This window comes from Rhinolophus sinicus, chromosome 15 (assembly GCF_057876585.1).
Source record: "Rhinolophus sinicus isolate RSI-liver-muscle chromosome 15, RSI-T2T, whole genome shotgun sequence".
In the NCBI taxonomy this organism is placed as follows: domain Eukaryota; kingdom Metazoa; phylum Chordata; class Mammalia; order Chiroptera; family Rhinolophidae; genus Rhinolophus; species Rhinolophus sinicus.
In genome coordinates, this window is record NC_142515.1 from 21,247,647 (window position 1) to 21,272,065 (window position 24,419).

The window sequence follows — 24,419 nt, forward strand, 5'->3', positions numbered from 1 at the left end:
ACGTGGGAAAGAACTGATCTCAGTGTAATTTCTGTGGCATATTTTCCCGTGTGGCTTCTTAGATAAAGTGGACGATCCAGTGTACAACATTCAAATTGCAAGGATGCTTGAGCTGCCCAGTGTCTACAGGAAAGTTTATGACCAACCTTTCCACAGCCCAGCCCTAGAGAAAGAGGCACTAAGGTAAGTTATGGCCTGTCACTGCTGAAGATGTGACCACAGCAGTAAGGTCAGCAGAGGATAGCTCAGATGCTGGAGTGGCCCTGAGTTCAAATCCGGAAACTGTCAACTTACTCACTTTGAGGCTCTGGGCAAGTCTGCTCACCCTCTGTGTGCCTCTGTTGTCATCCCCATCCATAAAGTGAAGATGTAATAGTAGAGATGTTCTGAGGTTGTTATGAGGAAAATATATGTGTAACTGGAGTCCCTGAAAGAGTGGAGGGAGTGGAGAAAAAATATTTGAAGAAATGATAGCTGAAAAGTTTCCAAGTTTGATGAAAACTAAACTCACAGATCCAATGAGCCCTAAGGCAAAAAACCTGAAGAAAACTGCACTAAGGTGCATCATAATCAAAATACCTCACATGACATGTTGTATTAAAAACTACAAAACACAATACCAGTCGTTCTCTACCAGGAATGATTTTACTCTTTTGTGTTGGGGGGAGAGAAACAGAAGGAGTAAAATTATATGCACCTTTGCTAGGATCATGTTTCCCCGAAAATAAGACCTAGCTGGACAATCAGCTCTAATGAATCTTTTGGAGCAAAAATTAATATAAGACCCGGTCTTATTTTATTGTAACGTAAGACCAGGTGATATAATATAATATAATACCAGATCTTATATTAACTTTTGCTCCAAAAGACGCATTAGAGCTGATTGTCCGGCTAGGTCTTATTTTCGGAGAAACAGGGTATATGCATCAAAGAACTCCGGGAGAAGACAGAATCAATAATAGCCCTTGTCAAGGGGGTGGGAACTGGGAGGAGGAAAGAAAGGAGACTCCTATATACCCATTAGTATTTTAAAAATATGTGTATATATTATGTTTTCAAAAATTATATTTAAAAAACAGCCCAAACTATAGACCTGTATAAAGTAAAAAGTGAAAGTTCTCTGTTGTCCTGTTTCCCGTCTCAGAACCATGCCCCAGAGGTTACCGTTGTCCATAGGTTGATGTGTATCCTTTCAAACATTTTTCTTCTGTGCATACACAAGCATGAATATCCACCCATATATTTTGTGGATTGTCATGTGCTTTTTTACAAAAGTGGGACCATACCTTACATACTATTTTGTAGCTTGACTTTTTTTTTAAATTTATCATGAATATCTTAGTTCCTCTCATTCTTTTAAACAACCGCACAATATTCACGGTGTGAATTGCCCTTTATGTCAAAAACAGGCATTAATATAGTTTTGCATTTCCTGGCTAAGGTTCTGTTTTATGCACACCCGAAAGGAACAGAAACATGATAGTTTTCAGCAGGCCTTTTTAAACATTTCCCCAGCAGCGATCCAAGCGCCCTGGACCTTGCCAGTCTCACATGTTTGTTGAGTGAAAAAGTCAAAGAATTCCTTGTGAAGAACAGAATGCAAACCTTTTATCAGCAGGAGTTGGAAATGGAGGAGTCTCTGCTGTCCCTTGCCAATCAGCCCGTGATTCACAGTTCCTGCTCCGAGCAAGTAAGTGCAGCATGCCTATGCAAGAATTCCAGTCCCTTGTCCCAAATCTGCAGCCAAATGGTGCAAGTGAACGTGACTGTGGCATTAAGACTCACAGGGTGGACCCAGGGAATAGAAGTTATGGTTCACGAGTCATGTCTATTCTGGCAAGATCACTAACCACTAAGAATTTGAAATGAGAATGGACCTGCCCTTTTCCCCTCCTTACTTAATCTCATTAAGCTTACTTAATCTTCAGGTAAAAAAATAGTAATAGTCTAAGGTTCATAGTACTTAGTTCTTAGTACTCACGGAGATGGGTATTTAATCTCAGTAGGAGCCAAATGAGGAGGGAATAGATGAGAAGAGATAATTATCCTTCCAAGATTATTTATTGATCAGCAAGATGATTCTTGAATTTGAACCAAGGTTTTTAATGACTTGCTGCCTCTTCTTCAGAATAAGGTTAACCTATCACATTTTAGGAGTTTGAATAAAGACCAAGTTGTATTCAGTGTGGTTTATAAGTAAATATTTCAAGGAACACTTAAGTCATTTTTATTCTTCCTGGAAAGAGCTGTCCCCATTTTTTCAACCCTAGTGATACAGGTGAACTTAAGTTGTCTGGTGTTTACATATTTGCTTGGAATTAAGAATTATTTGAGACTTTGGTGTTAAGCTTTCCCTTTCATTGCAATTCTTGGATTTTTATTGTTGTAATACTGTGTTTCCCCGAAAATAAGACCTAGCCAGACAATCAGCTCCAATGGGTCTTTTGGAGCAAAAATTAATATAAGACCCGGTCTTATTTTACTATAATATAAGTAAATACAAGACTCGGTCCTATTTACTATAATATAATTAATACAAGACCTGGTCTTATTTTACTATAATATAAGACTGGGTCTTTTAATATAATATAATATAATATAATATAATAATATAATATAATATAATATAATATAATATAATATAATATAATATAATATAATATAATATAATATATAATACCAGGTCTTGTATTAATTTTTGCTCCAAAAGACGCATTAGAACTGATTGTCCGGGGCCGGCCCGGTGGCTCAGGCGGTTAGCGATCCATGCTCCTAACTCCGAAGGCTACCGGTTCAATTCCCACATGGGCCAGTGGGCTCTCAACCACAAGGTTGCCAGTTCAATTCCTCGAGTCCCGCAAGGGATGGTGGGCTCTGCCCCCTGCAACTAAGATTGAACACGGCACCTTGAACTGAGCTGCCGCTGAGCTCCCGGATGGCTCAGTTGGTTGGAGCGTGTCCTCTCAACCACAAGGTTGCCGGTTCGACTCCCGCAAGGGATGGTGGGCTGTGCCCCCTGCAACTAGCAACGGCAACTGGACTTGGAGCTGAGCTGCGCCCTCCACAACTAAGACTGAAAGAACAACAACTTGAAGCTGAACAGAACCCTCCACAACTAAGATTGAAAGGACAACAATTTGACCATTGTTCCCCAATAAAAGTCCTGTTAAAAAAAAAAAAAAAAAAAAAAAAAAAAAAGAACTGATTGTCCGGCTAAGTCTTATTTTTGGGGAAACACAGTATGACTCGTATTTATGTATTTCATTTATTCCACCAGGAAATAACCTCCGCTTAAATGTCACCTTCTTGGCTGCCTTGACCATCTACTCTGACAGCCACCTACTTCCTCACTATGTTATCACCCCGTTTTTATATCATGATCTCACTGGTATCTATTTGTTCGCCTGCCTGTTCCTCCAGCAGAATTTAAGTTCTCTAACAGCAGAGGTCTTGTCTGTCTTCTCTGTTTTCTAGAACCAGTGCCTAGAACAGATCTGTCATAAAGTAGGTTTTAGATAATTATTATTATGTGTTAATTAAAGAATGGTTTCTAAAACTTCAAATAGCTCCTGAAAGTATCTAATTGAAAGTAATTTTCCTTCCCATCCTCCCTCTTACCCCCTCTCCCCAGAAACAAGCGCCATTACTAGTCTCAGGAATACCCTTCTGGAGATAGTTTGTGCATATATAAACTAGAAGTAATTGTGTCCCCTTTTTTTACACAAATGGTAGCATGCTAAACGGTAGTCTGTACCTAGCTTTTCATTGAACAATTTGTCTTACAGATCTTTTCCTAGCCGTACATATAGATTTGCCACTAATAATCTTTTGTTACATGTCCGATAATTTAGGGTACAAACCTCCATTCCTGGACTGTTTAGGTGTTTTCTAATCTGCTGTTACCAACAGGTCTGCTCTGAATACCCTTGTTAGGTAACATATATTATTCTTTGTGATTCTAGTGGAACAGACACCAGGTCCCCATGCAACTTCCTAGGCACGACCACTGCTTCTCAGTTTCATTCATGCACCTAATTATCTCTTCCTGGCACCAGGCTGTGTGTCCAGTGACCCGTGATTTCATACACAGAGATGAGGGATATCATTTCAGGAAACACCAAGGCAGAGAGGGTCATGACAGGCCGCTTTGTCCTGTGCCACTGTTGCTTCTAAACAGTTGCAGCTCTCCAGCTGTCTGCTGACAGCAAGATTGACCTTTTTCCCATTTAATCATTTAGAGGCGGCTCAATGCCAAGTTGGCCTCCTAGGACTTCTGACCACTCTACTGGCATGTGTGGAAGGAAACTTTGAAGCTTAGTGAAGACCACATTCTTCCTGTGAACCAGCTCTTCTGCAGTGGCTATAATTAAGAGACTTGAGGTCTCAGGACTAAAACAATCTGTGGAGAACCTTTGGCATGATATCATTTTAAAAATGCTTAGAGGAGAAACTTATGACTGCCCAGTACTGCATGTTTAAAAAGAAATGAATATTACTCTACATTTGTTTTGTCTTTGGAAACTATTTTTCCATCAATTATGAATTGTTCCCTCCCATGGCTCTGCTTGCGGGGCGGGGAAGGGGGGGTCAGTGTCATTCAGCTGAGTCCTATTTAATAGAGCCTGGGAGGCTACGGATGCTTTACAATGATGGTGAAACCCTAGATCCTTTGGCACTTTGTATTGTCATACAGATGAAAGCATCTCAGAAAAATCATTGTGATAGTGTTATAGTTGAGAAGCAGGGGAAGAGCGGATTTGAATGTTTCCCCTTCCTTTTTTTTCCATAGCGGCCCTTCTTAGCAAATCCAGAAACCTGATAAGCAGGCCTTGCAAAACCATTGTTTCTTTGACAGCTATATAAATGTTGAGTTGTTTGGGAATGAAGACTATATATATTTCAGAGATCCACCCAGTTCCTGACCTGGGATGAGGAGAGGCCTGCTAAAGCTCAACACATTCAGCCAGTCAGTTTTTTTCCTCTGAGCAGTTTCGGTTTCCTGAATCAGATGAGTCTGTCATTGCTCTTTAGAAAAAGACAAGAAAGACACAAATCCCAGGCCAGGAAAAGCTACTGGCTGGAACAGATGATTGGAGGCTTTACCCTTGAGACGGTGTCTTTATAATCATCAGGGAGATATGTCCCAAGGTCAGCTGAGGCAAATGTTTTTGGAGAGGAAGCTTCGCATCTTGTTTACGTTTACAGAGAGCCTTTTCTGTTGGGTCCTCCTTGCTCACAGCTGACACTGTGCATTTAATTTCACAGGCCTAGCACTCTTTCTTCCTGCTGCTCGATCTTACTGAAATCTGGGAGGAGGGATCGGGCTTTATATATGGTCTGGGGATAACCAAACGTCATTTTTAATGACCGGAGTAGTCATGTACCGATATTTCTAGTTAGTTTCCTATTTAGTTCTATCTTGGTAAGAGATGTAATAAACTCCACCCTTAGGATCCTTATATTAAATTGACTAAAGAAGACAAATCTATGAAGATTAGGTTGTTACAAAGTTTTGTGGGGGAGCTATATTTGGTTGTATTTCCCCTAAGTAAGAGCACTCACATATGAAATTAACAAGAGCTTTGCCTGAAGCCCACCCCCCAGCGAATAAAAAGATGTATGGCTGAGGATTGCTAGGTGAGGTGTTTATTCCAAACACACCCAGATAGCTTTTCTGCCCATGAGTGTCGTCAAATATTTCTCAGCCTTATTCTCCCTTCAGAAAATGGGTGTTGTCATGCCCTGGAATGTTTGTCAATTTTTAGGCCCTAATGTTCTAATAACCAGGTTCTCCAGCTTGTTCTGTTCGGGAAAAATTTAGACCCTTAAGAGTCTCGGACTCTCCTGTTCAGCCCAGGAGAACTCCTTTGTGAAACATCGCTGGGATCTATTAGATTAAAACAGTGCTAGTTTGGGACATCTCTTTTAGAAAGAGAAGGTTTCTTTAGGGATGCAATTGTCAACCCTCGGGGCCATTTGAGGGTTTCTTTCCTGTCCCTGCTACTTTAAGGAAATGTCATCAACAAATCTCAAGCCCACTCTTTTTCAGCATGTCTAGGTGCTGCCCCAGACAGCCTTCATAAATACCTTTCACTTTGCCTTCAAACACTTTTTTGGAAGCTTTACCATGTTTCTTTGGCGCTCTGATCTTTCTAATAACCTTGACAAATTTCTGTCACATTAAAAATGGATCTGTACTTTGAAGGATAATTGTTCACCAGTTTGTTTTAGGAATGAACTGAAAATCTCCCCTGTATTTGGGTATCTACTTCCATTCATTATGTAAACGTTTTACTGGTCACCCACTGTGTGCCAGGGAGGAGGTGGCCAAGATGAAATACAAAGTCCCCAACTCAAGAAGCACAGTCTAGTGAACCATGGTGGGACATAGCTGAAAACTTAGCTTCCTTGAGAATAAGAAATAAGATGACTTCATGACCATTGTAGGCAGACCCATCTCTTACAGAAGGGAAGAATGTTGAAATTGAGGAGACAGCAAACTGACAGCAGCTGAGGTTCCTTCCACATGGTGGTCTTGCTTTACTCTAGGTCCCTGTCCACCTTCAGCCCACGGCCCCGCCGTTGACAGTTCTTTCTGCACAGGGGTTTGCCGTCATTGCTCTTCATTTAAAATAAGGAGACTCTAATACCTTCTACATGCTGGGATCCCCAACTTATTTCACTGTGTAAAATTCTTTGGAGTCCTTAGGAAGAGGTTGTATATAGCTACAACTTTAATGAAAAAAATGCACTAATCTGTATACCATGTTTTAGTTTTGTATAAAAAAATAAAGATTGTCTTCTTTGAGTTTTCCATTTCATATCGTTGAATTAAACAAATTAAACAAAAAGTCATAATGAGGGCTGGTCTAGTGGCTCAGGTAGTTAGGGCGTAGTGCTCCTAACGCCTGAGTCGCCAGTTTGATTCCCACATGGGCCAGTGAGCTGCGCCCTCTACAGCTAAGATTGTGAACAATGGCTCTCCCTGGAGCTGGGCTGCCATCAGCAGCCGGAGGTCAGCATGAGCTGCCGTGGGCTACCCTGTGCTGCCATTTGCTGCCCTGAGTGGCCAGTGGCCAGCGTGAGTGGCCGGTAGCCATTGTGAGTGGCCGGCAGCCAGCGAGAGCTGCTGTGAGCGGCTGACTGAGGACTGGTGACCGACTGCCTCGGCCTGGGGAGGAGTGCAAGAATTAATACCAGCGTGGGCCAGGGAGCTGTGTCCTACACAACTAGACTGAGAAACAACGGCTTGAACCGGAGTGGGGGGGGGGTAAAAAAAAAGGAGGGGGAAATCATAATGAAGGTGTGGAACAGTTATAAAGCATGATCCTGCCAGAGCAAACCTCCCAATCCTTCTTAAATACCACCCTGCTTAGGCTGGCGCATACCTGGATCTTTTTGACTCAGCACATAAAAAGCCTGTAGGGCGAATTCATAAACCAGTTAGTCTAGGGAGTTGCTCTCAGGTGCTGTAAGATGGGACTTATTTCTTTCCTTCATTTTCCCCCCTTTTTTCTTCTTCCCACAGGCAGATTTTGAGCATGATATCACCTCCAAGGAAATTCATAGTATATTTAAGGATGCTATCAAACTGCTGCAGGACAAAGGACTTGTTTACCAGAAAGATGGTTTTGATCAACTATTCTATGTAAGAGACTTACCACTTAATTATTTTCCTTCTTAGCTTCAATTACAAATATATTTATTACTTAAGAATACCTATTTACTCTTTTTCAAAATCAGTCATTAAGTAGGTAAATAAAGTGAGGAGTCAAAGTCAGGCCTTCTCCTTCTCCAAGGTACCACTTTTAACAGTATATCCTTCAAGACGTTTTTCTGTGCATTTACAAATGCACACGTATAAATATATGCTCTGTTGGCTTTTTTTGTTCTACCAAAAAGAAAAAAAAGGGATCATTCTCTAAATTAGGATTTCTCAACCTCAGCACTATTTAGGCTGGATGATTCTTTATTGTGGGGGTCTGTCATTTGCATTGTAGGATGTTTAGCAGCATCTCTGTCCTTCACCCACTAGATGCCAGTAGTAGCACCCCACTTGTGGCAACCAAAAATGTCTCCAGATATTGCCAAGTGTCCCCTGGGACAGTTGAGACCCACTGCTCTAAATAATGCTCAGCAACTTTTTTTGACACCAAAATAGCACCTTACCACATCTTTCCACGTGAGTATTTATAAATCTACCTCATTCTTTTTGCTATCTGTGTGGTATTCCATGTTAGGGGAACTTGCCATAAATATTTTAACCCTTTCTCTCTGATGGACATTTATGGTGTTTCCAACTTTTGCTCTCACAAGTAGTGTTGCTCTGGCTATTTTTGCACAACTATTTTGTAAACTAATGTAAGCATATCTGTAAGCTTAATTCTTAAAAGAGGAATTGCTGGAGCAAAGGGCATGTCCTCTAAGCTTTTGGTTAACAGCACGATTGACTGCCCCAAAGCTGTGTCAGTTGACATTCTCAACGGGGTACAAGTGCTTGCTTGTCTCATACTTGCAGAGTTAAAAGTTCGCCTCTCACTGCCTACCTTGAATACTGGAGGAGCCAGGCTGACGTTGGGCCTCCTCATGACCGTTGATTTCAGTAGCAGAGACCTGGCTGCAGCTATGAGTGACTCTCCTGGAGACAGATCAAAACCCTGAGGAATCCCACAAGTCTCCTTATTTACAAGCAGGATTCCTGAGGGGAAGTTTTCCTTAATAGCGGACATTTTCTTGATATTGATTTACTCCAATGATTCCCCATTTTAGTGCATTTTTTAAAATCAAGAGATGTTTTAACACGATTTGAATACTTTTGCAAAAGGGTATTCCAATCTCTATAAGGGTGAGTGCAATCTACCCCTTCCCAGGATGGGGAGGCCTGGTGGTAGTTGATTGCCTCTAGTGAGGTTGGAGAAGCTCACCCCGCCCCCGCTTCCACCCACCCACCCACTTCCAGTCAGATTCTGCCTGGGAGGCTCTGGGGTCAGCCCCCTGGGTCTGTAGAAGGCAGCTCTTCCTGGGGCGCAGCAGGACCGTGGGCAGCAGTGCAGGACTGAGGTATGAGAGGCTTGCGGCACTTCCTCCTGTGAGTCAGTGTGAGCTGGAATGGGGTGATCAAGCAACAATAGCTGTCTTTTCCTCAGCAGAACCACCCCCTTTCTCTGACTTCACTCCCCTTTCACCTTAGTGCCTGACCTTGTAGGTTTCTGTTTTCCTGAGAGCCTGGCCTCAGGGAAAGAGTTATCACAGTAATGTTGGTACTTCTTTTTGTATAGCCCTTGCCAGCTTTCAGCAGCTCTCACCACGTTTCCTTATTTAATCTTTACAATAACCTTGTGAGAAGGCAGACGTTATCAGCATCTCCATTCTTAAACCTGGTCATTCTATAAGTCCTATCAAACAAGCACTCCTGATCTAAGTGTCTTTGCATGCTACTTTTTACCCTTCCTTTCTTCCTCTATTTCCTTTTCTTTCTTTCTTTCTTTCTTTCTTTCCTTCCTTCCTTCCTTCCTTTCTTTCTTTTTTTTCAATATAAGATTTACTATTGAACGCAGAGGGAGACTCATTTGGTTGCTGGTTGAGAAAGGATCCAGGTTAGGTTCACCTTTGAAGACACAGAGTTTTTCAGTGGATGGGCTAGATTTATTCTTGCTAGCTTTTCCTTACGGTTTTATTTATTTTGCTTTTTCTTATGGTTAAGAGAAACAATAAAGCCAATGAAACACAAAGCTGGTGTCAGAGCACAGAGGAAAGAATGCTGGGGTTGAAATCAGAGACTTGGATCACTTGTGCCTCCCTCAAAAATATGACAAATAAGAGAAATTTTATGAATGTATTATGAATATTTCAGAAGAAAGTTGCCCCTTAGAAGTATTCCAGTTTCTCTTTACATCATGGCCCCAGTGAACCACCACCCGAGGGAGTGTGCCTCTGCGTCAGCTGCGAAGCAGCGAGCTGCTCAGGGACAGAGCTGCTCAGTAGGCCATGTATTGAACACCACATTGTTGGCATAGAGATGATGATTGTTATGAAATCTTCAGAAACTATTCTGAAATCTGTAGAAACTATTGGGAGTCTGGATGACACAACCTTAAGAACACTCTCTCAAACTCTTTTTCCTATTTAGGTAACCAGAGAAGACAAAGAACTGCACAGAAAGATCCATCGTATCATTCAAGAAGACTGCCAGAAACCAAACCGTAAGTGGTATAATGCATGTGTCCTGATGCATTGGAAGGGGAGGTTCCCTCCCAGAGAGCACTGGATAGAGAGTCAGGAGACGGGGGATTTCCCCAGGAGTGACTTGGAAATGTGGCTGACTAACACATCTGCCATCTCAAAGCCTCAGGTTCCTCCTTTCTGAAGTGAGCATTAGGCTCGCACAGTTGTTCTAACCATCACTATACGTAAGCTTAAACCTCGGAGCTTTTTTGGACATGTGGTGTTCAGGCCCCACCCCTAGCAATTCTGATTCATGGGGTAAGGGCATGACAGGTGAGGCCCTCGGGTGATTCTGATCCCGTGAGGTAAGCCACTGGGCTAGAACTTCTCGATGTCCTGGTTCTCATGGTCTCTCTGATTTGTGTCACTTCTTATTCTGCTCTTGCCCCTTATCTTTGAACCCAAACCTGAAATTTTCCTCTTTTGACATCAAGCCCTTCAATGTCGGGAGGAATGGTTCTAGACATTACAGTTGATGAACAGTGTAATTAAGTTATCTTGGAACCTGGTAATTTGCAAAAGAAATGGTTTAGAAAATAGTTGGTTTTAGTGGAGTTAGGTCAGCCCCTAGTGGTTACAAACTCAAACTGGAGATAGTCTGACATTACCATTTTCATACTAGTTAGAAAGAAAAGAAAGCATTAGCCCTATCTTTAAATCCTGTGTACGCTGATCAGTCTTAAAAGTGACTTTTCAGTGTCTACCGTTTGTAAACACGCTAATAACAAATGTTGGTATATGTCAATAAATGTCATTAAAAGACAAGTGGAAAGGCTTCTTAATGACCACAAGTCTCCTCATCCTGCTTTCTTTCTCTCCAGAGAAACCCACCTCCAGTCCTTTCAGCCCCTACATCCCCGGGGCCTGGACCTATTCCAGGCTAAGTCACCGGTAGGCTGGACCAGGTCTCCATCCCTGGTGTCTCTGGTATGCAGCCATATTTAGCCACTAAGAACCGATGAGGTCAGAGCCCAGATCTTAAACTGAAAGCAACCTATTATTTCAATGCAGGGTGTCTGGCTGTTGTTCACTTCATTCACAACAATAAGAACAAGTATCCTTTAGTTGGGAGGAAAAACCTGTCTGTCCACAACTTAAGGAGCTTTTAAGAGCAGTGAAATGTGGGATTTCTCAACCAAAAAGGGGTGAGAGATTGCTCCCCGTGTAACATTCCTGCACTCATCTTAGGCCACACCACCTGGCCAGGTGCTTATTTTGATCTGCATTATGAATAGCATGGATTGAAATAATCCGAGGCCCTAGTGAAGCAAATAAAAAGAATTTACACTTCATTTCTTAGGAGAACCAAATAGCCTCGGCGACCTGAGGGCCTGTAAAATGGCAGTTTTATATCCACTTCTAATCCAGCTTCTAATCCACTTCTAGGCCAGCTCCTGCTTGGTGAGTGTGTGTGTCAAGGCAGATAGTCTCTGTTACTCAGTCTATAAAGGGGAGCCTCTAAAAGCCAGAAACCAATTCCCTGGAACTAGTAAACGCCCAGAAGCTGGATCCTGGAGCTTAAATAACTGAGAATGCCAATAAAAATACCTTCTAGGGGCTGTCTGGGAGTCTACTGCAACAACTCCTTTTCACAAGAAATAGCTATGATATGACATAAAAATATTTTGAATAACAATATATGCACGTGATAAAATGTCAAACAGTGTAGAAATACGTGCCAAAAAGTCAGACTCCCTGCCAGTACTGAACCCCAAGCTCTGTGTTCCCCTTTCCAAAGGCAGTGGTTGTTACTGGTTTCCTGCATATCCTTTAAGAGATGTTATATGTACTTACAAACATATTTGTATTATTTATCCTTTATAAAAAGTACATGTAAAAGTGCCTCAGACTTTTTAATAGTGTCACAGTATTGCATTATATATATAAATAGATATTCAACCACTTATTTAACCATTCCTATTGGACCTTTAGTTTGTTTGTAACCTTGCACACAAAATATAGCATTGGAGTTTTTCCTTGTCAAGATGATTGATGGGAGAACTTAAAATCTTTAGTCATCTATAAGTATTTCAGCAAAGGTTAAACCTACAGTAATAAAAGGACTGTAAATATGAGGCCTGTTTAGGTCCATAAAGCACTGATAGCACGCTTATCTAAAGATGGGCAGTGTGGCATGGTTGTAAAGAGCTGGGCCCTGGAGCCACCTTGCCTGGGTTTGAATCCCACCTCTGCCACTTTGCAGCTGTGTGACCTTGAGTAAGTCTGTGCCTCAGTTTCTTTATATGTAAAATGGGGATAATAATATTACCTACATGATAAGTTGTTATAAGGATTACATAAATTGGTGTTTTATAAAACTGTTAGGAAAATGGCAGATTAGGAAGCACCAGGAATCTGTCTTTCCACTTAGGCAGCCATCTCATCTGTCTGATGTAACTATCTTGGAACTATGAAGTCTATTGAAGGTTTCCAACTTCCAGGGGAAAGCTTGGACAGTAAATTGGGGTTAATTTCAGCCAATTTGCAGCTCTTAGTAACAGCTACCCATCCCTGTCCCCAGCCATGTGGTGGGCAGCTGTACACTTGTTTCTGGAGCAGCTTGCACAGAACTTACAGGAGCTAGAGTGGGCAAAATTAACCTTGTCCTCCAAATATCAGGAATCTGTGCTCATATTTCTGATTGCTACTTCTGATTACAGAGTTGCAGACAAAGAGGGGGGGGTAACCATTTTTGTTACATCTCGCCCTGTGTTGCAAGTCGCTTCCCCAACAGTGTAGTCACTTCAAAGGGATTTTAAAGTACTGATGTCCTTCTTATACCCCCTTTATTATTGTTTTCCCCCCTTTTTGGGAGCCAGAAAAGAAAGACTAGTACATTCAAAAGCAACTGCATTTAGGGGAGAAATGAGAAAGTGATGACACATGCCCAGAGAAAGGTGCAGGCTCAGAAAAAGACCTGAGAAGACCTTAAGTTTACATCCTTGGCACAGAGATAGCCTACAACAATTTAAACAAACAAACAAACAAACAAAAACCTATAACAATACAGCAAACCCTAGGGAAGGGGGAGAATCTGATCTCCAGAATTACCACATTATTAGATTCAAATATCCAGTTTTCAACTATAAATCACAAGACATACAAAGAAACCAGAAAGTATAGCCCATTCAACAGGAAAAAAAAAAAAAATCAACAGAAACTGTCCCTGAAAAAGACCTAATAGCAGATATACTAGACAAAGACTTTAAAACAACTGTCTTAAAAATGTTCAACTAAAGGAAGATATAGAGAAAGTTAAGAAAACGATGGATGAAAAGCATGAAAATATCAAATAAAGAGATAGAAAACTTAAAAAGAAACCAAAAATTAAAATTCTGGAGCCGAAAAGTACAATAACTGAAATGAAGAATTTAGTAGAAGTGATTCAAAGGCAGATTTGGACAGGCAGAAGAAAGAAGAAACTTGCAGTTGAAGAAAAATAAACAGAGCCTAAAGGACCAATGGGACACCATCAAGTGGACCAACATAGGCATTGTGGGAGTCCCCGAAGGTGAAGAGAGAAAGGGGCAGAGAGAATATTTGAGGAAATAATGGCTGAAAACTTCCCTAATTTGATGAAAGACATAAATATAAATATCCAAGAAGGTCAATGAACTTCAAGTAAGATGAACTCAAAAAGACCACACCATGACACATTATATATAATCAAACTTTTGAAAGACAAAGTGAGAATCATGAAAGCAGCAAGCAGCAAGAGAGAAACAACTTGTCATGTACAAAAGGGATCATCAATAAGATTAGCAGCAGGTTTCTCATCAGAAACTTTGGAGGCCAGAGGCAGTGGGCTGATACAGTCAAAGTGCTAAAGAAAAAAACTGTAAGCCAAGAACCTATAGCCAGCAAAGCTGTCCTTCAAAAGTGAGGGAGAGGGTAGCCAGTTAGCTCAGTTAGTTAGAGTGTGGTGCTGATAACACCAAGGTTGCCAGTTCGATCCCCACATGGGCCACTGTGAGCTGCGCCCTCCTTTAAAACAAAAAAAAAGTGAGGGAGAAATCAGGATATTTCACAATAAACAAAATCTGAAGGAGTTTGTTACCACTAGATCTTCCCTGCAAGAAATACTCAAGGAATTCTGGCAGGGTGAAATGAAAAGACACCGGACAGTAACTCAAAGCCATATGAGGAAATAAAGGTCTCAATAAAGGTAAATACTTGGGCAATTATAAAAGCTAGTATTATTGTAACAATAGTTTGTAACTCCATTTTTTGTTTTCTATATGATTTAAGAGATTAATATATTTAAAAGAATTATTAGTTTATGTTCTTGGGCACCCAATATATAAAGATGTAATTTGTGACATCATCAACTGAAAGGGGATGGTATAGAACTGCTGTAAAGGAACAGAGTTTTTGTATGTTAATCGAAGTTATGTATGTTAATCGAAGTTAAGCTGGAATAAATTCAAATTTGAGTGTTATAACTTTAGGATGTTAATTGTAATCCCCATGGTAACCAAAAAGAAAATAGCTAGAAAATATATACAAAAGGAAATGAGAAAGGAATTTAAATATTTCACTACAAAACATTAACTAAATACAAAAGAAGACAGTCGTGCAGGAGATGAAGGAGAAAAAGCTGTAAGACATATAGAAGACAAATAGCAAAATAACAGAAGTAAGTTTCCCCTTAGCAGTAATTACTTTAAATTTTTTATTGGGGAATATTGGGGAACAGTGTGTTTCTCCAGGGCCCATCAGCTCTAAGTCGTTGTCCTTCAATCTAGTTGTGGAGGACGCAGCTCAGCTCCAAGTGCAGTCGCGGTTTTCAATCTTAGTTTCAGGGGGTGCAGCCCACCATCCCATGCAGCAACTGAACCGGCAACCTTGTTGTTGAGAGCTCGCGCTCTAACCAACTGAGACATCCACCAGCAGCTCAGCAGCAGCTCGTTGTCTTCAATCTAGTTGTGGAGGGCGCAGCTAACTGGCCCATGTGGGAATCGAACCGGTAACCCTATTGTTAAGAGCTCGCGCTCTAACCAACTGAGCCATCCAGCTGCCCCAGTAATTACTTTAAATATAAACAGATTAAACTCCCCAATCAAAAGACAGAAAATGGCAGAAGGAATAAAAAAACATGATCCAACTATATGCAGTCTATAAGAGACTCACTTTAGATCTAAAGACACAAATCGATTGAAAGTAAAAGAATGGAAAAGATATCCTATGCAAATAGTACCAAAAGGGAGCAGGGGTGCCTATGCTAATATCAGACAAAATAGACTTTAAATTAAAAAATGTCACAGGAGACGAGAACATTGTGCATTAATAAAAGGTTCACTACACCAAGAAGATATAGCAATTATAAACATTTATATACCTAATGATAGACCATCAAAATATATGAAGAAAAAAACTGGCAGGATTGAAGGGTGAAATAGTTCTACAATAATAGTTGGAGATTTCAGTACCCCGCTCTCTATAATGGATAGAATAATCAGACAGCAGATAAGGAAGGAAATTGAGAAATTAACACAGTAAATCAGCTAGATCTAACAAACATAAACAAAACACTACCCAATAGCAACAAAATATACATTCTTCTCAAGTATACATGGGACATTTTCCAGGATAGGCTATATGTTAGGCCACTAATTAAGTCTCAATAGATTTGTAGAGGTAGATACCATACAAAGTACTTTCTCTGGCCACAGTGGGATGAAGTTAGAAGTCAATAACAGAAGTAACATTGGAAAATTCACAAATTTGTGGAAATTAACACATTTTTTTTTCTTTTTAGTTTCAGGTGTACAAAACAACATAGCGATTAGACATTTATATACCTCACAAAGTGATAACCCCAATAATTCCATTACCCATCTGACACTGTACATAGTTATTACAATATTATTGACTATATTCCCTATGATATACTATATATCCCCATGATTGTCGTTTTAAAATTATAGTTGACATTCAATATTATATTATTTTCAGGTGTATAGCACAGTGATTAGGCATTTATGTAATTTAAAAAGTGATTCCCCCTGATAACTCTAGTACCATCTGACACCATAATAGTTTTTACAACATTATTGACTATATTCCCCATACCGTATTTCACATCCCCAAGACTATTTTGTGACTACCAATTTGTATTTCCTAATCCCTTTATCTGTCTTACCCATCCCCACCGCCCTCCCATCTAGCAACCATCAGTTTGTTCTCTGTATCTATGAGTCTATTTCTGTTTTACCTGTTCTTTAGATTCCACATATAAGTGAGATCATATGGTATTTGTTTTTCTTAGTCTGACTTACTACACTTAGTATAATATCCTCTAGGTCCAGTCATGTTGTCGCAAATGATAAGCTTTCATTCTTATCCAATTGTCTATTGATGGGCATTTCAGTTGTTTCCATATCTTGGCTATTATAAATAGTGCTGCAGTGGGCAGAGGAGTATATATATCTTTCCAAATTAGTGTTTTGGATTTCTGTGGATAAATACCCTGGAGTGGAATTGCTGGGTCATAAGGTAGTTCTATTTTTAATTTTTTGAAGAACCTCCAAACTGTTTTCCATAGTGGCTGCACCAACTTGCAGTCCCACCAACAATGCACAAGGGTTTCCTTTTCTCCACATCCTTACCAACACTTTTTGTTTTTTGATTTATTGATGATGGCCTTTCTGACAGGTGTGAGGTTTTTATTTGCATTTCTCTGATTAGTGGCATTGAGTATCTTTTCATATGTCTATTGGCCATCTGTATGTCCTCTGGAGAAATGTCTATTCAGGTCCTCTGCCCATTTGTTAATTGGATTGTTTGGTTTTTTTGGTGTTGAGTTGTATGAGTTCTTTTATAAATGTTGGATATTAACCCCTGATCAGATGTGTCATTGGCAAACATCTTCTCCCATTCAGTAGGATGTCTTTTTGTCTTGTTGATGGTTTCCTTTGCTATGCAAAAACTTTTAGTTTGGTGTAATCCCATTTGTTTGTTTTTTCTCTTGTTTCCCTTGCCCGAGGAGATATATCAGTAAAAATATTACTAAGGATAATGTCTGAGAATTTACTGCCTATACTTTCTTCCAGTTTTATGGTTTTGGATCTAACATTGAAGTCTTTAATCCATTCTGAGTTTATTCTTTTATGTGGAGTAAGAAGGTGGTCCAGTTTAATTTTTTTGCATGTATTTGTCCAGTTTTCCCAGCACCATTTATTAAGTAGACTGCCTGTATCCCAATGTATATTTTTGTTTCCTTTATCGTAGACCATATAGGTACGGATTTATTTCTGGGCTCTCTATTCTGTTCCATTGATCTATGTGTCTGTTTTTGTGCTAGTACCATGCTGTTTTGATTACTATGGCCTTGTAGTATAGTTTGATATCAGGTAGTGTGATACCTCTAGCTTTGTTCTTCTTTCTCAAGATTGCTTGGCTATTCAGGGTCTTGTTTTATGGTTCCATATAAAATTTAGGATTATTTATTCTAGTTCTGTGAAAAATGACATTGGTATTTTGATAAGGATTGCCTTGAATCTATAGATTGCTTTAGGTAGTATGGACATTTTAACTATATTAATTCTTCCTATCCATGACCATGGTATGTGCTTCCATTTATTTGTATCTTCTTTAATTTGTCTCTTCAATGTCTTAAAATTTTCTGAATACAGGTCTTTTATTTCCTTGATTAAATTTATTCCTAGGTTTTTTGTGTTTTTTATTTTTATGCAATTGTAAATGGGGTTGTTTTCTTAATTTCTCTTTCTGGTAGTTTGTTATTGGTATATGAAAATGCAATGAATTTCTGAATGTTAATTTTGTATCCTACTACTTTACTAAATTTATTTATCAGTTCTGATAGTTTTTTTGTGAAATCTTTGGGGTTCTCTCTATATAGTATGTCATTTGCAAATAATGACAGTTTTAATTCTTCCTTTCCCATTTGGATGCTTTTTATTTCTTTTTCTTGTCTGATTGCTGTGCCTAGGACTTTCAGAGCTATGTTGAATAAAAGTGGTAGAAGTGGGCATCCTTGCCTTGTTCCTGATCTTAAAGAGAATGCTTTTAGCTTTTCCCCATTGCGTGTGATATTAGCTGTGGGTTTGTCATATATGGCCTTTATTATTTTGAGATATGTTCTCTCTATTCCCACTTTGCTGAGAGTGTTTATCATAACTGGATTCTGTCATATGCTTTTTCTACATCTGCTGGTATCACCATAGGATTTCTATTTTTCATTTTGTTTATGTGGTGTATCACATTAATTGATTTGTGGATATTGAACCAACCTTGCATACTAACAATGAATCCCTCTTGATCATTTTAATGTATTGCTGAATTCAGTTTGCTAAGATTTTGTTGAGAATTTTTAAATCTATGTTCATCAGGGATATCGACTTATAGTTTTCTTTTTTTGTAATGTCTTTGTCTGGTTTTGGAATCAGGGTAATGGTGACCTCATAAAATGAGCTTGGGAGCCTTCCCTTCTCTTGAATTTTTAAAAATAGTTTGAGAAGAATAGGTGTTCATTCTTTTTTGAATGTTTGGTAAAATTCACCTGTGAAGCCATCTGGTCTAGGACTTTTGTTTGTTGGGAGCTTGCAGATAACTGGATTTTGTTAACTGTAATTAGTCTGTTCAGATTTTCTGTTTCTTCCTGATTCAGCCTTGGAAGATTGTATGCTCTAGGAATGTATCCATTTCTTCCAGATTGTCCAATCTGTTGGCATATAATTGCACATAGTATTTTCTTAAAATTTTTTGTATTTCTGTGGGGGCCCTTGTCTCTTCTCTTTCATTTCAGATTTTATTTATTTGAGGTCTCTCTCTTTTTTTCTTGATGAGTCTTGTTAAGGGTTTGTCAACATTGTTTATCTTTAAAACAAAAAAACCAGCTCTTGGTTTCATTGATCTTTTGTATTGTTTTTTTAGCCTGTATTTCAATTATTTCTGCTTTGATGTTTATTATTTCCTTCCTTGTACTCGCTTTGGACTTTGTTTGCTGTTCTTTTTCCTTAAGTGTAAAGTTGGACTGTTTATTTGAGATTTTTCTTGTTCCTTTAGGTAGGCCTGCATTGCTATGAATTTCCCTCTTAGAACTGCTTTTACTGTGTCCCATATTTTTTGTGTCATTGTGTTTTCATTTTCATTTGTCTCAAGGTATCTTTTGATTTCTTCCTTGAGCTCATTGTTGGCCCATTCCTTAGTTAGTAGCATGTTATTTAACCTCCAAGTGTTTATGTGTTTTTCAATTTTTTTCTTGTAATTTATTTCTAGTTTCATACCATTGTGATTAGAGAAGACACTTGATATAATTTTAATCTTCTTAAATTTATTGAGACTTGTTTTGTGGCCTAACATGTGGTCTATCTTGGAAAACGTTCCATGTGCTCTTGAAAAGGATCTATAGTCTGCTGCTCTGGGGTGAAATGCTCTAAAAATATCAATTAAGTCCATCTGGTCTAGTGTGTTATTTAAGGCTGCTGTTTCCTTGTTGGTTTTCTGTCTGGAAGATCTGTTCATTGGTGTCAATGGAGCACATACATCCTCTACTATGATTGTGTTACTGTCGATTTCTCCCTTTACATCATTAGGTATTTGTATTACATACTTAGGTGCTCCTGTGTTGGGTGCATAGATGTTTACTAGGGTTTATGTCCTTTTGTTGAATTGATAAACAACACATTCTTACACAAGTAATAGATCAAAGAAAAAATCACAAGGGAAATTAGAGAATACTTAGAAATGATTGAAAACAAAAACGTAACATACCAAAACTTATGGGACACAGCAAAAGTGGTGCTTAGGTGAACTTTATAGCTATAAACATATTGAAAAACAAGGAAGATCTCAAATCAACAAACTTACTTTACAATTTAAGAAACTAGAGAAAGAAGAACAAACTAAATCCAAAACTAGCAGAAAGAAGGAAATAATAAAATTAGAGCAAAGATAAATGAAACAGAGAATAGAAAAAAAAAAAAGAGAGAGAGAAAAATCAATGAAACCAAAAATTTGTTCTTTGAAAAAAATCAACAAAATTGACTTATATCCTACCTATAATGCAAGTACATTCTGTAATTTTCTATTTTAATCTGTTTGGTAAGAAAAAGAATGCTAATCACAAGCCTTCGGCTAGATGGGCTAAAAGAAAAAGAAGACTCAAATTGCTAAAATCAGAAATGAAAATGAGGACATTAGTACTATTTCTATAGAAATAAAAAAAGACTGTAAGAGAATACTGTGAACAACTGCATGCCAACAAATTGGATAACCAGATGAAATGGACAAATTCCTAGAAACACAAAACCTACCAACACTAAGTCACAAAGAAATACAAAGGGTCAGAGACTATCACAGGCAACCAGTCTTGGGCTAATAAAGACTTGCTAAGTTCTGACCTCTAGTGGTTCTGTCAACTCATTATTCCTCCCAGTTGGGATTACTATTGAAAAAACGCCACCTCCACTGTCTCCACATTTCCAGTCTGTTTCTTCAATGTTCATTCAGTAAAGATTTTCTGAACACCTACTATGTGTACAGCACCTACTATGTGTAAAGAGATTCAACTGGTAGTTAAAAATCTCCCAACAGAGGAAAGCCCTGGACCTGATGACTTCACTGGTGAATTCTACCAAATATTTAAAGAACTGATACCAACCCTTCTCTCCGTGTAACTGGAAGGCTACTTTGTGAACAGATGTCTCTGATAGCCAAATGGCCTTTCTGAAGAAATAGTTTAAGGCCTTTGTCAACATCGCTGCTAAGGGCCCCACATATGCCTGTAAGTCATCTTGAGCCCTGAGCATGAGCATCCCAGCCTTACAAGAACGAAGATTAAAAGACAAGCAGTGCTGAAATTCCCTGGTGCTCCCTCTGCTGTGTGCGGGCCCAGTTTGGTTGGAGTTCTTCTCCACCCTCTGTCATCAACTGTTCTTCTCAGGACAAGTTGAAGCTTCTTTAGCATAGGAACTAGGTTATGTACTTCTTCTTAGGTTATGTCTATGATGATAGAATTATAGTAATTCCCCATATAAGAAGCACCTACCATGGGTCTCCATTCATCCACACAACCACTGGTGAATTAAGTGATTTTGTTCCCATTTTACAGATGAGAAAACTGACTGAGATATGAACCACTTTGCCCTAGTCATAGAGTCCAGAATTGAATTCAGGTCCGTTGGACTCCAGAGTCAGCTCTCCATCTGTACTCTCTATCTGTTCCTCCTTATTCAGTGCTATACACATAGTAGGTGTTCAGGAAATCTTTACTGAATGAATATTGAAGAAACAGACTGGAAATGTGAAGACAGTGGAGGTGGCGTTTTTCAACAGTAATCCCAACTGGGAGGAACAATGAGTTGACAGAACCACTAGAGGTCAGAATTTAGCAAGTCTTTGTTAGCCCAAGACTGGCTGCCTGTGATAGTCTCTGACCCTTAGAGCTGGAAAGGACCTCACAGGTGGCCCCCTTCCTCCCCAGCCTCCCTCTCCATAGGTGAGAAAACTGAAGCTTGAAAATACTATGACTTGCCCAAAACCCCAAAGGTGTACTGACCGCCAAGCCATGCTTTGCCCAACACCACTGTACCGCTTTGAGCACCTTCCTGGAGCCTAAAACATTTTATCATCTGAAAACAACGTTCAGTGACTGTGGACCATGAGAAGCCAAGCCTGGCCCTGCCGTGAGGCTTTAAAGTGATAACTAGGAAAGATTTGTTTTCAGTGGTGCAGTTTGACTTTGACTCAAAGTTACAAATGTATTTTACATCATGATCCAATAAATTATATAATTATAACACATTAGATAGATAGATACAGATATAGCTATAAATCACATACGTAGAAATACAGTTTCACAAAATAAGACTTATCCTACCTACAATGCAGTGCCTTCTGTGATTTTCTATTTTAGTCTGTCTTAATCTATTTGGTAAGAAAAAGAATGTTGATCACAACCCACTGAATTGATTTCGTGATCCTCTATTTGTCACAACTTCAGTGTGCACGCCACTACTCTAAATCATTGATTTCAAGTAGGAAAGAGGTTACTAACCCTGAGCTTTCATCGCTGTATACCAAATGGTCTTACTTTTGGGTAGAGGGTTAGAAGTTTTTAGAACACATCCGTCACAGACAAGACTTCCTGGAAGCAGAGAGGAATGAGAACAGGCCACAGGTAGAACTCCCTTCTTCACCGTGGCAGTCGCGTCAGTCAGGCCTTATGGGAAAGAATATGGAGGTAAACTGGCTCCACTGTCCACCTCAAGTGATCTTCCACTGGGAAAGCTAGGAATTCAACATGAATGCACCCACTTCTACATGTAATTGCATTTGCGGAAAAAGATGATCAATTACTAAAAATATATTAGCTTATTGATATTAAATTATTGACTAGGGGTCCTTGAAGATTGAAGTGAGTCCCTGAACAGTGGGTCCATGTCACTGTGGTGAAATAACAGGCCTGAGAATGGGTTTTCTTGTTTTGTTTTTGCTGATAATCTACACCAGTGCATCTCCAGCTTCAGTGCGCACGAGAAGCATCTGGAGATCTTACTAAGATGCAGGTTCTGATTCAGCAGATACGGAGAAGAGCTTCCCTTTAGAAGGAAAGGACAGAGGAGAGAGAGGAGGGCCTGACAGGTGTGTCTAAGCTTAGACAACTGCCTTTTTCTTGCAGACGCGGAGAAGGGCTGCCACTTCCGGCACATCTTGGCCTGTGCTCGCCTGCACCTGAGCCAGGGCCTGAGTGAGCCTGTGCTGCAGCAGGTACTGGAGCTCCTGGAGGACCAGAGTGACATCGTCAGCACGATGGAGCACTACTACGTGGCGTTCTGAGGACAGGCCACGGGCAGGCTGGGCCAAGGAGAAAGACCAAGTGGGGTTCACTCCCAGGCTCTGATTTGAAACATCATGCAGACGCTTATGGGTCTGGAGGCAATTAGCTCATAATCAACTATGAAATGTGGTCATTTGAGGAATAGAATTGGGCATGAATTCTGTAGGCTTCCTTCTACCTGCTGTATCCTTGGGATAAGATGACTTTTATCTTAGCCACGACATACAAGGAAACCCTCCCCGTTGATCTCCTCACTGGACTGGGCATCGTTCCTGTAGCAGAAGGAGAGGAGACACTGTTAGTGGCTGAAGCGGTGTGTGTGGGTGTGTGGAAGAGGCTTTATCGAGGCACATCGCATGGTACAGCCCATGGACTGCAAGAACTGAAGAGCATACAGCCAGATCGCACAGCTCTAACACTTTTTAAAACTTTAGGCTATCAGGAACAGTCTTGTGGGCCTGTCTTGATGGTTAAGAGCCCAGAATAGGGGACCAGCTCTTCCTAGATGACTGTTGCTGACCTATGATTTCTAAGGGTCAAGCACCAGTGGTGGGTCATGAGTCCTAGGTGAAATGCTGTTTACAGACCTACCCAGAGATGGGAATAAATGGATCCAAGGCACGGCTTTGTGTTTATCAATTTCCTTATTTTCCTTCTGAATTGAAAGATGTCTCAGTACATTTCCCTGCACTTGAGGACATGCGTGACTAAATACATTGTCCTTTGATCCCCTGAAGTTCCCAGAGGCTTTCAGCCAATTGTCTGGTGGTGGTAGATATTACTTTCAAGGTTACCATTGAATGTGCAAGACCTCCTGACACCATCCAAACAAAGACTCTGTATGTGCCCAGACAGGTGACGGAGGCAAACTTCTCGGAATGACGAGGTAAAGGGAAAAAATCTGAGTCATGTAGTAAGCTTGTTCTAACAGCAAGATGACAAATCCAGCTAGCAAAAATAAAGCATGGAGAAAGATTTAGAGTTAATTACAGTCATTTCACAAAAGGCACATCTGCCTTCATCTGCTGCATTTGCTCTTGACATAATAAGCTCTTAGTGGCTCGGCTGAAGAGCCTGTCGGTCTGGAGAGTTGTTCTGCTCTACGTGGAAATGGAATGGGTTTATACTCAGAAGTTGGCTGCACTTCCGTATGTCAGGCTGAGGGCTAGTACCAACAGAGTGCTTCCTGTCATGGACTTTTTCTGACTTGACCCAAATCTCTGCCCTATTTCTAACAGCGATTACCCAGATAGCTGCCCTGTGTCCTGTGTTCTGAAAAGTTCCTGTAGAATAGGGTCTACCTGGAATGACATCCCAGTGACCTTCAACATCACTTAAGGTCAGTGATGTTGAATACGGGTCAGATGTTGAATGCATCTCGGATTATTGGAGC

At 40.0% G+C, this 24,419-nt stretch overlaps 1 protein-coding gene across 14 annotated transcripts in view; it reads left to right on the plus strand.

The window, feature by feature from the left end:
- Nucleotides 1-23,647, plus strand: part of STN1 (STN1 subunit of CST complex) — a 38,183-nt gene extending 14,536 nt beyond the window's left edge. For 6 of the 14 annotated variants that reach the window (XM_019725061.3, XM_019725066.3, XM_019725065.3 and 3 more), the window contains 5 exons: nucleotides 63-183; nucleotides 1,516-1,690; nucleotides 7,529-7,648; nucleotides 10,130-10,202; nucleotides 22,868-23,647. In XM_019725061.3, the coding sequence (XP_019580620.3) occupies nucleotides 63-183; nucleotides 1,516-1,690; nucleotides 7,529-7,648; nucleotides 10,130-10,202; nucleotides 22,868-23,025 (647 nt within the window). In that variant the 3' untranslated portion in view covers nucleotides 23,026-23,647. The other 8 variants (XM_074339094.2, XM_074339098.2, XM_019725064.3 and 5 more) reach the window with 4 other exon arrangements.
- The last annotated feature ends 772 nt before the right edge of the window (nucleotides 23,648-24,419 follow it).